Genomic DNA, 16120 nt, shown 5'->3' with positions numbered 1-16120 from the left:
GAAAAGGAGGCACCTGCAGCTGACAGGAGGCCCACCCACTCAGCCATTCACTCACCCACCTGATCCTCCCCTCCTGGTCTCCTGCAGGGCCCCATGTCCTCCTCAGCCCAGCCTGTTAAAACACAACTTCACCTTGTAATGACTTCTTCTGGAGCTCACAGCAGGACACACGTTACCTCATTTTCAGTTGATGAGTGACTTTTGGATATCATGTTTTAGAGTTAGATAACAATAGTTACAATAATAAGCAACTTCTGTTTGAAATTAAAGCAAAAATAAATGTTTTAGAAAGTTCTACTAACTACTTTCAAATGCATTTTTTCAGATCAATATTTTTATTTCAGAATACAACACAGCAAAGTGAACAAACACAGAACAAGAAAAAGACAAAAAGGAATGTATTTTAACACAGCTTTCAGACCTCATTGTTGCAATGATATACTATATGTAGGAAGGAAAAACGGCAATGAATATATTTAAGTAAATTTAGGGGAAGTTTCAGGTAGAATTTCTTTTTAAAACATTGATAAGAAAATAATTTGGGGACACATAAATCAATTAAAATCACATTGTTTCAGCCAATTATGTATCTAATGGTATTGGCAAATTGCTGTATTTGTTGAATTGTTTGAATGTCTGTCTTTATTTTCACTTTTAGCCACCGCTGGATAACATTTTTTTTGCAAGGTTGTTTAATTATTCTGAATGTCCTCATCACTGCAGTTTATTTCTGGGTTTTAACATTAACTCCTGCTGGTTTCACGCAGCAGTTGGAAACTTTCCACATGTTAAGTCTGGTCACTGTGTGTGCAGGAACATTTTTATAATTGGAAATGTCTTATAATAACACTTTGCATCAAACATACATTTATTGTGTAATTATAGTGTCATATTCATAGCATGATAGTGCATGATTACAATAATTTGTATATATATATAAATAAAGTATGTTTGTAATGTGTGTTTTTGAAATAATTATTCATTTGTTAATCTCTTCGTTGAATGAATAAAATTCTCCCGTCCGTTATTCTTGATTGACGTGTGAAGTAACCAATAGGAATCCCGATCTTTTTGAGCGGGACTTCCGGTAGGCGTGTCTGGCGGGATGTTTGGGGGTGTAGTATCCCGCTCCAGCCAGCAGGTGTCACCGTTTTGCGGCATCTGTCTGCAGAGTCTACGGCGACTGGCAGGGGACAAACTTTGTTTCACCGATGCAAATAATCATTTTGTGCTGTTTTATAGACAATAAACGGTTTATAAATAAATCAGCCGATGTTTTTGAGGAATGAAATATCGGGGATAATCAAGCAATGAAGACCAGAGGAGAGGAGGGGGGAATAGATGCGCTGCGATGTAAAGTAACGACAGTTAGTGGCCGGAGGCAGCGTCGCCACTTGTGACTTTTCTCCTTCTCCGGGAGTCTATCCGGTGAGTGTTCGGACGCCCGGTCACCGCGTTAATAAGTCCTCTAATTCACCCCGCCGGGGACGGGGGAGGTACCGGGGAAGGAGCCGGAGCGGGTAACGGTTCTCCCCCGGGGAGCGTCACCGAGCTAACGGGGCTAATCTCGGACCGCTGCTAGTCGGCTAGCGGCGGAAGCTAACTGCGACTTGAAACTCAAAATCAAACCTTCACCGGTTTAACTTCTCCTAACCAGCAGGTTACACACATTAAACACGACTCCCAGCCTCCAGGGCGCCTCTCTCTCTGTGGAGCCGGTTCACTCTCCTCTTGTTGTGGCTGTGTCAGTTTGAAAACTACCAGATTGTCATTTTTCTAAGTGAAATGTGATTAAAGTTTCTCTGACAGTCGAGCCACGCCTTCATTATCATTAGAATATATAAAAGATTGTATGAATAGATGTAGTTTAACCATCTGTATCTCCTGCATTGATCCTATTGTTTCTTCAATGATCAATAAAGAGTAATATGCCTGTAATAATGCACCTCTTTTATTTTCTATAACTAAACTCAACCTCATTTAGGTTTCGTTTGACTTTGTGTGTTTTTATGTGCAAGCGCCTAAAGATGGATTGTTTTGTTTCTTTCCAGATGTGGACCTTTCAGGGACTGGAACCTCTGTGAAGAAGAGATGTAGCAGGACTTGAATCCAGGCCAGCAGTCGACCCTCCACCAGTTCAGCTTGTGGGGCTCCGCGCTCCAGGACAGCAGGAGTTCCATCTGCACCATTGTTTTTGAGCTTTCGGCGACCATGGAGGAGGAGGTGGTGAGAGCAGAATACCTGCTGGACCAGGTGATGCAGAAAGACGTGGGCAGGAGGCTCCAGGTGGGCCAGGAGGTCATCGAGCTGATCCTGGACCAGGAGAAGTCTCCGGACCTGGAGCAGGACCAGAGCCTGCTGGACAGGATGGTGGACGCCGTGGCCAGCTCCTGGGTCAACTCCAGCAACTACAAGGTGAGCGCAGCACCGTGGCTGATGAAGATGATGGAGCGAAGGCAGCGCAGGCTGTCAGGGTGCTGCTCCTTCCAGGATTGAGGCACATTACAAGGTCGTCCCTGTCCTCTGAGTTATTGTTGATCAATAACACATGTTGGTCCGTCTGCCTGCTGTTGTTTCTGCACGCCATGGATGCTTCACTGAAGCTTCACTGAAGCACAGTTTGCAGAAGGAATTCTGACTTCACTGTGAAACAGGTTCCCTTTCAGAGAATGAGCTCCACATCAAACCATCATTAAACTTCCTCACTGCAGAGGAAGACCATGTGATGAATTGGGGGGGCTGTTTCCGGGGTGTGATCAGTTGATGAGCCGCTGAAAATTAAATCTTAGTATTTATAGAAAAGAAGAAAAAAAAGATGATTTAAGAGGAGATCGGTGCAGCTCTAGAATGTCCCCTCTGTCACGTCCTCTCTCAGGCCTTGAACAGCTGCAGACACATGTTCTCTAGCAGCAGCTCGCCGCACCGTTAACGGGGACGAGGCTCCCTGGCGAACATGTCAGCCGCTCTGGCTGTGGGCCTAATTTACCATTAGCCCACTTTCCCTTCTCTGTCCTGTGATGAAGCAGGAGGGAGGCGAGCTCCTCCGTGTGCCGCTCGTCTGATCGCTCCTGCTCATCCATCAGCTGTGAATTAAGAGATTGTCCTCCCACCCATGAATTCAGACACTTAATGGCAGTCAAAGTCAAACATTTACACGTGAGGCAGTGAGCCGAGCGTCTCAAGTCACTTTAAAAGCCACATTAATGGATCACTGTGAGTATTTCTTCATCTTGTGTTTCTTTGCAGCAGAGCGGTGAGTTTCAGACTGTCCTGATGTTCACACGTTTACTGTTATTCAGTGGATTTAGTAACATTACATCCTGGTGAATCCTGTGGGACTGATGACTTAGATTTCTGCTTTCTCGTTGTTTTTCTGGGCTTATTTTAGTCACCATGTTGATTTAAATTGCTGCATTTTTATCTCATCTTATTTGAAATTAAACTTTCTTTCATTCAAATTTACAAAAGAAGATGTTGATGAATGATAAACGAGTTCCTGTCAGTAGTCGTTGGATTTATCTGGTTGTAGTTTTCACTCACGTCCAGCAGATGGCAGTGTAGTTTTTATTTCACACATTATATGTTTTTTGTTTCTCTTATCGGTAAAGAGAGTTTCCAAAAATTGCACCAGGACCTGAAGCCGAGGCTCAGGTGGTGCTCAGGTGTTGTTATGGTGTCAGCAGGGAGGCTCTCACTATCCGTTCATTGAGCTTCCCATTCTACCCCATGACAAGGAAGGTTGGCTCGCGCAGCACCGAGGCTCGACTGTAACGTCCTCACACCGTCTTCACTCACGGTTTTTATAAACACCGCGAGTTTAACCCACCGGATGACCGATTATAGAAAACTGCGTCGCTCCGCCGCCATGAAAGTTCATTTCTGGGATGTTTTGTTGGTTTTATTAAGCAAAAACATTTGGTTGGGCTAAATTACCCATGATCCTTTGCAGCTCCTATTCAAAATGCATTGCCGTGCATCGTCACTGTGTGTGTGTGTGTGTGTGTGTGTGTGTAGGTGGTCCTGCTGGGGATGGACATCCTGTCGGCTCTGGTCAGCAGGCTGCAGGAGAGATTCAGGACGCAGGTTGGAACCGGTGAGCTTTTCCCTTTATTCATTCACCCGGGAAGTAAAAATAAAAATAAAATCACATTAAATCTGACATTTTATATGATTCCAACTGCACTTAAAGTTTATGTTTTACACTTTTTACCTGCATGTGGTTGTGATTGCTCTCAGCATCTGTGTTTATGTGCAACTTTTATTTCAAAATCATGTTTTAGTTTTTATTTCTTTGAATAATTTGACACTTATTCATGTGAAACCCCTTTTATATTTAACTCCTCATTCAGATTTACTTTTGCACCTTTATTTACTATTGTACAATTTCCATTTTAATAGAATTATTTCTATTATACATATCTATTTTTATACAAATATTGTGCTGTGAAGGTGACAAAAAATCGCAGTATAGTTCCATTCATTCACTATTTATTTCTCAGATTAAAATGTTTATTTCCACTTGTTCTTCATGTTTAAACTGCAGGATTCTCATCATCAATCTCAGTTTTTTCAGCATATTTATATAGAACTCTGTCGTGTAGTTGTAGTAGTAAGGTAGTAATAGTAGTAGTGACAGTTTATCCGGTCAACCAGAGACACAATGCGACTAAAAAAACTAAACTTTCTGTGAACTAATTTTGTGAATAAGACAACAAACATGTCACAATATTCACAATTCATCAGTGTTGATTTAAATGTGCAAAGTCTGTAAACGCTGGCGGTGATTCTGAGAGCAGGAGAGACGGTGACCAGATGATAGTAATTAGTTAGTTAATTAATTAGTTAGTTCTGTCTCTAGTTATACTTCTGTGTTTGTCTTCTCAGTTCTCCCGAGTCTGATGGATCGACTCGGAGACGCTAAGGACCAAGTTCGAGATCAGGACCAAGCACTGCTGCTGAAGATCATGGACCAGGCCGCAAACCCACAGGTACACACACACACACACACACACACACACACACACACACACACACACACACACACACACACACACACACACACACACACTCTGATGACGCTGTTGGGGTCAATCTGCAGTACGTGTGGGAGCGGATGATGGGAGGCTTCAAGCACAAGAACAACCGGACCAGAGAAGGACTCTGCCTCTGTCTTATCTCCACCCTCAACGTGTGAGTTCTCCTAAAGTGATCACACGTGTGATTGTGTACACGTGTGATTCGAGAGTTGAATTAGTGTTATTTCAAACTTTTTGCTCTGATTTCATTGAAATAGTGAGTCATTTATGAAACGCTGGGTTTGTTGTGGTTCTTCTCTGACCCGCTGCGTGTTTTATTACCCAGGTTTGGATCTCAGAGTCTGACGCTCAGTAAAATAGTTCCTCACATCTGTAACCTCCTCGGGGACCCCACCAGTCAGGTAGGACCTGCCTCCTCCCGCAGCGACACGGACTGAGAGCTTGGTGAAGAGCTGCATTAAGTGGGACAACAAAACAAATACACCAAAACACCCAGAAATACTCCAATTCTTCATTTGACGTGAGCAGCAGCATCCTTGGTCTCTGATCGCCCCCTGGTGGTAAAGAGCTGACATTACATCTGAGTGAGGCTGAGCAGGAAACCTTTCCGTCCCCAGGCGCTTTGCTCAGATAAACTTGTGTGATGGTTCTGCTCAGTGGTCGTCTCCGTCCATCACAGCAGGAACATGGCTGCAGCGCTCTGTCATCACCGCAATCACACTTCCTCCCTGCACAGGAAGCCGTGCCCATGAACTTTTCCTTCCTCGCTCCTCACTCAAACGATTTTATCTGCGTCAAAAGAGTCGCTGGAAAGAAGCAGAGACACGTTTTGCATAAAGCAAAACAATAATGAATAAATTGTTGTTGATTGATTTATTTTAGCATCTTCACACATTAAATAGGGTTAGGGTTGGGGAAGCCAATCAAAACATTCACTTTACATGGAAACATGACAGAGAAGGTTTTTCTTTGCTTCCCATCTTCATCTATGAGCTTTGCCAGAACAAACGTAATGAATTGTGATGACATGAGGAGGAACAGAGCCCGTTTCAGTTTGAAAGCGTGTGCACGTTTTCCCGTTGACCTTCAGGTGCGAGACGGAGCCATGGGCTGCCTGGTGGAGATCTACCGCCACGTCGGAGAGCGAGTGCGGATGGATCTGGGAAAGAAAGGCCTGCCTCAGTCACGGTGGAGTTCTAATAATCTCTTCCTGTTATTAGTGCGAACACTCCTGTTTAGTCTTATTCTCCTTCTCCAAGCTGTAACACTGACATGATGAGTCTTAATTGTAAGAATATTACCCAGCAGGCATTGCGGCCACCCACTGGTTTTTGTGTTTTTCACTGTTACTCTGGCCTCTCTGGGGACATGAGCCAGTTTTCAGAGGTTTCCGTCACGTCACTAACTGCTCCTAACCCTCCTCCGCTCTCTCCGTCCAGGCTGAACGTCATCTTCAGCAAGTTTGACGAGGTCCAGAGGTCGGGGAACATGGTGCTGTCGCCTTTGTCAGGTGAGATCACGTCACACACTCCAGCTGTGGAGTGACTCATCTTCCATTTGTTTAGGAGATCGTTACGCTGCAGTCAGATACTCTGATCGGCCTGTACAAGTCCTTCATTACATCTTAAACACCATCAAACATTATTAAAGGAGAGAAGACGTCAACTGTTTGATTTTTAAATTCAATTTGGGACTCTTCCAGTAGTTTTGCTGCATTTTGAGAAATACTTCCAAATATACTCAGAGAGTAAACTAAGGTTTCCTGTAAAGATCCAAATGAGTCTCTCATGACTTTTTTCTTTTTTTATTGACTTTGACCTTGTGCTTCTCATGAAGGCTGAAGAAATGGAAGCAACATGGAACTTTTTAACTCTTATATTAGTTGAGTAACTATAAACAGCATATCCAGAACACTGGCCAATCCGTCCCCAATACAAACAATAATGCAGTTATACTGATCAAATTTCAATCTGCTGACGGCCTAAAAAAGAAAATAAGTCGACTATGATGAAGAACATTATGGTACAAGCACTGGAAAGCTGTATTGGCTTTCTCAGCCAGAGCTCTTCTTCTTGCTTTGCAGCAGGCTGGTTTGTTGTCTTTCAGTCAGAAGGTAACCCGAGCGGCTTCCTTTGTGCTCCGGCCTGAAAGCGAGGAGGCCACAGTGACCCTGCAGAGCTGCAGCGGGGAGCTTAGCGTCCCCGCGCGCATGTTGAGGGTGGTTTTTCTCTCCTCCGTTGTTTCTGTGCAGGTTTCAGCACTAAGTGACCTTAAACTGGTCTCACAGTCTTTAGCAGTCGCTGCTCTGAGCTGTCAGGACTCATCGCTGTGGTCATAAGCTCCCTTTCATCTCCAGCCGCCTGTCGGCTTAAAACAAAGGGCCAAACAACAGGATTATTTTAACGTCATGATATTAAACTGGAAGAGCTGCTTCTCATCACAGCATGTACTCACACCTTCGTATTTCTTTCATGGTTTTCAGGTTAGACCATTAAACTTATTCAGGTGCAGTTATTTGTGTATAAATGTCATTTTGAAGTACCGAACCTAAAACCTGATGCACGTTTTTTAAAACGAGTTTGCTGATGTCGCCTCTGACTGATATAAATACATGAAACATCCAGACTCCCTACACGTACTAGTTCAATAAGTTGATGACAGATGAGAGCTTATGAATTCAGCCAAAGCTTCAGTTTCCTCTAAGTCGTCCTGGTTGTTGTACTTTAAACAGATGAGAGTGACAGGAGAAAGCGACAGAGCGACTGATGGTCCCTGTTAACAGCAGCTTTGCTATGAGCTGAAAAAAGAAAAGGAAAAGATGAAGAGACAGAAAAAATGAGAAGGAGAACAAAACCAGAGGAAAAATACAGTTTCTGGCTTTGGGCTTTGATTTGGTCGGATTTGTGACAGCTGACATAAGACAGGTTGGAGAGGAGGAGGAGGAGGAGGAGGAGGAGGAGGTAGAGGAGGTAGAGGAGGTGGAGGAGGAAGCAGGCAGCGCTGCATCAGCTCAGGAGGCCAGTGTTTCTCCCCCACAACCTGTGGTGCTGTGAAGTGAGCCGTCGTCTCCGCAGGTAAATTTATCATCAGTGACTAATTTAGTAATAATTAAATAGGATCAGTTGTGTCTGTAGGAGCGGAGCAGTAATGATTTTAAAGTCATAAGGCTGTGTAACTGTAGAGCGATCATAATTAGGAAGCGACTCAGCGATGCGTGTAATCCTGCTGCTTAGTTTTGACATGTGACACGGACCATTACATCTGAACTATTCACTCCATTCTGCATGTTTTGGCTGAAAGATCAGATTAACCTGTTAGAGGAAAACAGGTATTTGACTTTGAGAAGAAGGTAAACGTCTGTAATTCAGGAGATATGAGAATGATAAGCGAGGTGGTGTGAGGTGTGGCTTTCAGCTCAGGACTGATTCAGCTTCCAGTCGGTCTGCCTGGCCCTCTTTGAGTTGTTCATCTTCAGGCTGACAAATTCTTTTCACATGTTTTATTTCTACATGTTGCACTAGTGTTTGCTTCATATTTGACCTTCAATTAGGATGTACAGTCAGCGAGGCATAGAATGAAGATGTGCATGTTGTTTTCTCCAAATAACCTTGTAAATGGCCTTTAATTGACTCGGTGCTATATTTCTATGTATATTTCTACTCTTGTGTGACGCTCTGTGGGCTGGCTGTGTTTGACGCTCAGCGCCTCAGGAGGTCCTGCAGGGAGGCGGCGAGAGACGAGGCCATGCTCCCGCTGCCAGCAGGACTTAGGTTGCACTGCTGGAACGTTCCTGAATAATGGAGGCGATGTGAAGGCAGAGGACGACGCTGGGTTGCACGTTAGAAAAGAGAGGAAAACAGCAGATAGAAATTAAAAGGCAGATAGAAATTGTTTGGTTGTTGTGGTTCTGTTAAAGTTGCTGTGTGCAGGAATAGTTTTTGTGGTGATGAAAAAGTGTCCAAAGCTCCGAAAGTCTTAAAACTTTCTGCAGCTTTCTGATTTGATTCTGTTACATAGAAAACACAAGAAAAGCCCTGAACTGAGACCCACTGACACTAAACATTACACTACACTACAACATTTTAAGTCAAAACACTGGAAAAAAATCATATTTAAAGTCAACTTTTCTCAAGAAGAGATTTGTGAATCACGTGTGGAAAGATCTCTGTTCCGTAATGTGGTGAGAAAGCTGAATGAAGCCTGAACGTGGTGTGGGAATATCCCTCCCTCTGTTGTTCCAGTGGGTGGAGGAGGACGTGTGAATGGCAGGGGAGGTTTCCAGGGAATGAAAAGACTGAAAACTGTGTCATTCTCAGGTTTACCTTTGTATTTATCGATCAGTGAGGGTGAAGAGCTGATTTGATCTGTTCAGAGGCTCGGAGCCACTCTCCCACGCTTCCCATCCTCCCTCTGGCTCCACCTCGCCGCTCCACACTCATTTTCTGAATTTGCATCGGGCCGATCAGCCGTCAGACTCCATCAGGCTCTGGAGACTTTCAGACGCTGCCAGGAAGGAAACTCACTACCTGCTGTGCAGAGAAGGTGCATAACTAGTCACAGTCACTTTGTCTGATGTGGCGGTTTGATGACGGTCAGACTTTGAGTCCTGAGCAGTCGTTCTCCCTCAGTAACTTTCATTGCATAGCCTATTTTCTTACAGCAGCCGTTTGCTGAACATGTTTCCCCTGAGATGTCTTCAGAGAGCTTTGAATTACCGCTGGGTCATCCCATTACCGTTTGGACCTTGGGAGTCATTGACCTTCAGCTCGGTTTGTTTGGAAGAGAAGCTTCTGTTCTGTGTGTTTCTTCTCTTTGTTCATTCACCATCTGAACATGAAGCGAACAATCAGTGAAGGTGTAAGGTTAAAACTCTGCGTGCCTGTAAAGATCTTCAACAGTGGAGCGACTCTGCCATCTAGTGGAGGAAGAGGAAACCATCATGTGTTGTTAGAAATATCCAGTTTTCAGGGAAATTGTTTAAAATAGGAGGTGGAGTTTTTCACCTGCTCCGAAAATTACTGACAAAACAAAGAAGCCAAAACTAGAAGCAGCTTTAATTGTCCGTCGTTACAAATGACACTTCCATTCAACCCTTTGTGGCCCCGCTCAGCCTGCCCCATTGGAGGGTTGATCCTTCCGTGTTGTCAGTGATGTGCTGAGTCGGCTGAGATGAAAAGATTCCAGCTGTTGGATTCTCTGGAGCTGACATGAGCACCAGCCGAGCGGAGGTGTCAGATCATCTTCCTCCCTGGTCCTCCTCCTTTCCTGAGTCATGCCGACGCTCATCTCTGACCACAGGCTCCACCTCCTCCCTTTCCTCCTTTTTCCTCCCATTGGTGGACTCCTCTGCTCCCTCCTCCTCCTCCTCCTCCCTCTTCATCCCTCCTCCCCATCCCCTCTCTTCCTCCATCCTGGTCCCCACTGTCTCTGATGAGGTAGAGGACGAGGGCAAAGAGGAAGAGCATGTCGAAGCACATGCTTCCTGACGGCAGAGGAGGGAGGCTTCATCCCCCCCTTTCTTTTCTCCTCGACCGTGGGGAGAAGATGTGAAGAGGCCGGAGAAGTGGAGGACTATTTGACCGAGTGCCGGCATGCTGAGGAAGCTGGTGTGCAGGCGGATCTGCTCCTGTAAGCTGCTGCTGGGTGCAGGGACGGCTTTCAGCAAGGAGGCAGTGTGACAGTGGGGGTGAATCCAGTCGGAGGCAGGCCAAACGTAAACACAGTGGCAGGATGTTTTAGTGTCCCACTCTTGGCTGAATTGTTGTCTGGACAATACACAGGATGCAAGGCTGCTGTGTGGAGTGTCTGTGAGCAGTGTTCAGGGCAGGAAGCGTCATGCCGTCCTCTGAGGCTGCTCTGCAGACTTGTTGGAGAGAAGAAGGTTGAGCTGATAACTTTTTCTCTGTCGAGGTTAGATTTATTGTGAAGGGCTGATTTTGTGACCTGTTGCGTCATTTTGTCCCGGTAGTTTATTTTTTTAAATAGTTTTTTGAACCTAAAGAGGAGTTGACTGACTGTCAACATTTAAACACATGGACATCTGTCGTCAGATATTTTTGGACCCCCTCCAGTCTAAATAGCTTTTACAGTATTTTTGAAAAGTGGACAGGAGGAAGAAATCACTGAATCTTTGTGGGTTTGAGTATAAAGTTGTGAGCAGAATGAAATCTTCACTAAAAGCTCCACCATTGTGTCTTTTCCATCCTCTTTCCTACACAGCGTTTCAAATTGTCTTTAGAACCTTTTGGTGAATTTGCTGAGTAGACGGATATCCACTTATCAGTGTGAGCAAGAACCTTCGCTTTATGTTTGACTTCGGTTACATGCAGAGCTGAGGTGGTAGTCCTTGATTTCCCCTGCTGGCATGTTGAACTTTCGGTAATGGTGAAGGCTTCATATGTCGGCTTATATCGATACTGGAAGGTGCTGCGTGGAGGGAATGGCTGCAGCACGATGATACATGATGGATGGCCTGGCTCAATGTGTTACTGCTTCTACTGTGTGTGTGTGTGTGTGTGTGTGTGTGTGTGTGTGTGTGTGTGTGTGTGTGTGTGTGTGTGTGTGTGTGTGTGTGTGTGTGTGTGTGTGTGTGTGTGTGTGTGTGTGTGTGTGTGTGTGTGTGTGTGTGTGTCTAAAGTTTGAATAATGAAAAAGGATTGATCGATGCCGGGTGGATCCCTGCCTGTGCTGATCAGGCTCGCCCTCTGCCCTGTCGTCCACCACATGAGGATTTTCCACAAGGACAAGCCTCTTTAAGCTGCTTGTTGATTTGTTTGGTTTGGATTCATTTTATCAAGTAGTTTCAGTTCAGTATCCGTTCAGTGTGGGTTAATATTCCTTCTCGACTGTTTTGGTTTTTTTGTGTTGTGTATAATCTGTTTTCTGACAAAAACATCAATATTATAGTGAGTCCCTGCCTTGCTGTGCTCAGTAAATCAGTTTTCTGTGATCAGACTTTCCTCAGAAAGTGTGTTCATTCTGCCTCCTCACTGCAAACACAGGGCTAATTGTTCACTTCTTTGTAGGAGCGTTGTGTCTCCGTCCTCCTGCTTGTATCTCGCTCTGTAGTTTGTTGTATTGGTGAGGGAGGAATGTAAGTTATGACCCGAAGTGTCTGCCTGGCTGCTTTGCATTGCTCTCGTGCTCAGTGGAGGCGTTCTTCTTTGCAAGGACTTGTTGTTAAGCCACATGACCAGAAGTCAGTCTCTTACTCTCCTCCTCCTTCCCCCCCAGACAAAAACTTTGAGGACGATGACTCGGTGGACGGCGGGCGCTCCTCGTCCTCATCAAAAGTAGCCTCGCTGTCTGGGAGGAAGGCAGTGAGCATGGGTTCGTTTCGCCGCGCCGCCTCCGGCTCCAGCACCAAGTCTGCAGGTCGGAATCAACACATCACAAACACCGGTCTGATAAATCCAGTCTGCCTTTGTAATTTGTGTAAAAAAGAGGAAATATGATTTAAAAGACTGGAGAACGTTTAAAGCATGAGGAGTCCTGATATAAATTGTCACTTGGTGCTCCTGCAGGGAGGGACAGCTCTGCTGCTGGAGCAGTGGATGAGGAGGACTTCATCCAGGCATTCCAGGATGTTCCAACAGTGCAGGCAGGAATCATTTCACCTCCTTGCCTCACGTTAATCTACACTTTTATTGACTCAAGTTTCCCAATTTTAATTATGTGTTGTTTGGTCTACTGTTTCCTGGAACCCGCCATCTGTCCTGTCTGTTCCTATCAGATCTACTCCAACAGGGAGGTCGAGGAAGCCATGACGAAGATACGAGACGTGCTGTCAGATGACAAGCGCGACTGGGAGCTCAGAGTAGCAGCTGTAAGGAGCCGTGGCCTCTTTCTCTCTCCGTCTCGTCTCAGTCTGAGGTGTCGGTTCATGGAGAACGTCTGCTCTGACCCCTGTGTGATTTCCCCAGCTGAAGAAGGTGCGTTCCCTCCTGCTGGCCGGCGCCGCCGAGTTTGATGGCTTCCCACAGCAGCTGCGACTCATGGAGGCGGCGTTCAAGCTCTCTGCCAAAGACCTCCGGTCTCAGGTGGTGAGAGAGGCCTGCATCACTCTGGGGTAAGACGTTTAAAGGTCACATCATGGCTTCAGCTCCGACCAGAGTGCCGTCCTTTGTTGGACCTCATTTTGTCTCTGCTTCGGTCTCCAGTCACCTGTCCTCGTTGCTCGGCAGCCGATTCGACCACGCAGCAGAGGCCATCATGCCCGCCCTCCTCAACCTCGTCCCCAACAGTGCCAAAGTCATGGCCACCTCCGGGCTGGCCGCCATTCGCCTCATTCTCAGAGTATGTCACAGTTCATCCTCAAACCCTTCTCATTTCAGAGACTCCTTCTGATTCCCCAGTTCCTTCTGAAATGCATGAGGTCAGTAAACGGTGACGTTGTGTTTTGCAGCACACACACTACCCTCGTCTCATTCCCATCATCACCAGCAACTGCACCTCCAAATCTGTGGCCGTCAGGAGGTGAGAGACACGTGTTGTGCTTTAGTGTTGAAATAATATTTGTATATTTTTAATTTTCTGTCTGATTTATTCATAGAGGATAGCGACTCTTAAAATAAAGTTATTCCTCAGGTCACATGAGAATAAATTCCTGCATTCCTCTCACGTTGCAGGCGCTGCTTTGAGTTCTTGGACCTGCAGCTGCAGGAGTGGCCGACGAGCTGCCTGGAGAGGTGGGAATCAAAGATGAAATCAGATCAGGGTGGAGCACGCTGAGTCCTCCACCAGTCTCACCATCATATCCAAACATGGCATGAGCAGGTTTTTGTGTAATGGACTTAAAATCTGCATCGGCAGTTTGTGAGTGAAAATTCACGACATGCTTCCTTGAGAGTAAATCAGAAAGCGCCCGGGTCAAGGGCTATCTCGGTGGTTTCCATGGCGATGCCAGGGGGAATCTCTGTCTGCCTCCATAAAGGCTCATTGTGTTTCTGCCTGGCTGCTTCCTGCAGCCACCGCCGCCTGGGAGAAACCCGAGCTCACCCTTTGGCGTCAGGGGAGCGCTCTGGTTCTCTCCGATCACTCAGTCACAGTTTGAGCATTTATTTCACACAAGTACAAATCACACTGCATGAATACAAAAGAAAACAGTTGTGTACTTCTCCTTTACCTGCCATCAGTGTCAATGTAGAAATGACACAAGAATGAAAGCAGTTAAGGGACAGGATCACATGCTCAAGCTCTCCTGAGAGCTGCTGTATATATTCCACAGCAAACCCCTAAGTATTGATCAGTAGAGGGGGCGTGTCACTGCTCAGTATTGATCACTCGAGCTTTTAAAACCCAAAGTGTTGCTTCTTCTCATGGAGTTGAGATTTGAGAGCAGATGGTAGATTCTCTCAGCACCTGTTTGGTAAAGAGAGTCTGATTTTCTAAGTGTTGGTCTTAGTAAGAGCTGTGTGATTTTTCTTTCCTGGAGCAATCTGAATGCTCTTTTACATGTTTACTTTCACTTACTTGCCCAAAGACTGACACGCCAATGGTGACGGCGGCCATACAAAGTGCTCACTCACTATTAGACAGCGTGCTGACTCCCATTGTGGTGATGTTTGGGATTGAACGCACAAATTTCTATCATGAAGCACATCTTCATTAGATGTATGATTTCACGAGTCAATGCTGGCCCTGTTTTAAACTACAGATTCTAATGCATTGCAGCTATAACTTTATTTATAGTGTCCAAATAAATCCATGGTGACCCTCAAACACATTAAAAGAACATGCATCAACAAGTTCCCTCAAATACTCTTTAAACAATGTTGAAAACTAGTTATTACAGAACTTTTTCAGTGTTTTTCTGTACCTTTGGGGCCTTAACAGGATCTAAAAACTTAGACTATGGGAATCAAGTGTCTGACGTAAACAACAATTATTTTCATAACAAATAATACAACGAGAATACAGATATAATACACAAACGTGATTAACATCTAATTGATAAAACTAGAAACACAAAAAACAAACGTTTGAAAGTTCTCTCTCCATGTGATGTGTGCTGAATCACTAATTGTTTGCTTGTCCTGCCTCTGTTGCAGACATGCAGCCGTGATAATGGAGACGATAAAGAAAGGGATCCACGACCCAGACGCTGAAGCTCGTTCTGTGGCGAGAAAGTGAGTCACTCCTGGGTTTTAAAGTGCAGCTGGAGCAGGAAAGACCCTCTGCTGATCCTGTTGGTTGTCTTTGCTGTTGCAGGTGTTACTGGGTTTTCCATGGTCACTTCAGTCGTGAGGCAGAGCAGCTCTTCCTGGGACTGGAATCGTCTTATCAGAAAGCTCTGCAGGCTCACCTGAGGAGCGGAGACAGTCTGATGTCGCTGCCTGCTTCCGATCGCTCCTCCTCCTCGTCTCAGGAAAGTCTCAAGTGAGGCTCCTTTTCCTCCTCTTCCTCCCCGTCAATGTATTGAACTGGAAAGTCCTTGTGAAGGGCACAGGCGGTTTATCTTTCATAGAGAAATTTATTATTTTTAAACAATTCCCACAATCACACCGCGTCTGCAGACAAAGCTTCAAATCTGACTTTCCTCTTCTGTGTTGCTTCAAGCTTACCTTGTGCATCATGAGCCTCATTGATCTTTGTGCCATTTGTGTCCCAGTGAAACCAGCGTATTGATGTTTTAATGTGTGCTGTGTGGGAGCGGTGGCCTGATGCATGGTGACAGATGGCAGTTTGGAGATGGGATTCAGTTTTAGTTTTCATGTCTTCACAGTCGCCCCCTGTCTGTAAAAAGCAGCGTTGGACACAACGCAACCCGATGTAAGAAACCAAACTCTTCCTGTACAACATGCTTTGATTAATATTCTTTTAAACTGTCATTACTAATTTTAACGTGTCGTTCTCCAGCCAAACCCTCCCACGCCTCCAGGGCGCCTGCTGCAGCCTTGCCTCCCAGCTCCCTCCAGCGTTCCCGCAGCGACGTGGACGTGAACGCCGCGGCCACCGCCACCGCTCGCACCAGGATGCCCGCCGTGCCGTCTGCCGCCCCGTCGTCAGCTTTCAGCTCGGCCTCCGCTCTTCCTCCCGGGTCCTACGCCTCGCTGGGTAAGACGGCCGCTGGCATCACACAGTCT

General features: G+C 45.6%; 1 protein-coding gene across 5 annotated transcripts in view; it reads left to right on the top strand.

Annotated features, from left to right (window-relative positions):
• Window positions 1–1296: 1296 nt before the first annotated feature.
• Window positions 1297–16120, top strand: part of LOC308127840 (CLIP-associating protein 1-B-like) — a 29489-nt gene continuing 14665 nt past the window's right edge. For all 5 annotated transcript variants that reach the window (XM_080493197.1, XM_080493195.1, XM_080493196.1 and 2 more), the window contains exons 1-19: window positions 1297–1428; window positions 2052–2415; window positions 4015–4093; window positions 4885–4988; window positions 5099–5190; window positions 5362–5437; window positions 6127–6224; window positions 6476–6546; window positions 12270–12410; window positions 12560–12636; window positions 12769–12861; window positions 12959–13104; window positions 13196–13331; window positions 13441–13511; window positions 13664–13723; window positions 15086–15163; window positions 15246–15413; window positions 15760–15806; window positions 15894–16091. In XM_080493197.1, coding sequence (XP_080349323.1) covers window positions 2212–2415; window positions 4015–4093; window positions 4885–4988; window positions 5099–5190; window positions 5362–5437; window positions 6127–6224; window positions 6476–6546; window positions 12270–12410; window positions 12560–12636; window positions 12769–12861; window positions 12959–13104; window positions 13196–13331; window positions 13441–13511; window positions 13664–13723; window positions 15086–15163; window positions 15246–15413; window positions 15760–15806; window positions 15894–16091 — 1939 coding nt within the window. In that variant the 5' untranslated portion in view covers window positions 1297–1428; window positions 2052–2211. The remainder of the gene's footprint in view (window positions 1429–2051; window positions 2416–4014; window positions 4094–4884; window positions 4989–5098; window positions 5191–5361; window positions 5438–6126; window positions 6225–6475; window positions 6547–12269; window positions 12411–12559; window positions 12637–12768; window positions 12862–12958; window positions 13105–13195; window positions 13332–13440; window positions 13512–13663; window positions 13724–15085; window positions 15164–15245; window positions 15414–15759; window positions 15807–15893; window positions 16092–16120) is intronic.

Source organism: Lipophrys pholis, assembly GCF_963383615.2.
Source record: "Lipophrys pholis genome assembly, chromosome: 23".
Lineage (NCBI taxonomy): Eukaryota > Metazoa > Chordata > Actinopteri > Blenniiformes > Blenniidae > Lipophrys > Lipophrys pholis.
Note: the sequence above shows the minus strand (reverse complement) of the source record. Positions and strands in the feature narration are given on the sequence as shown.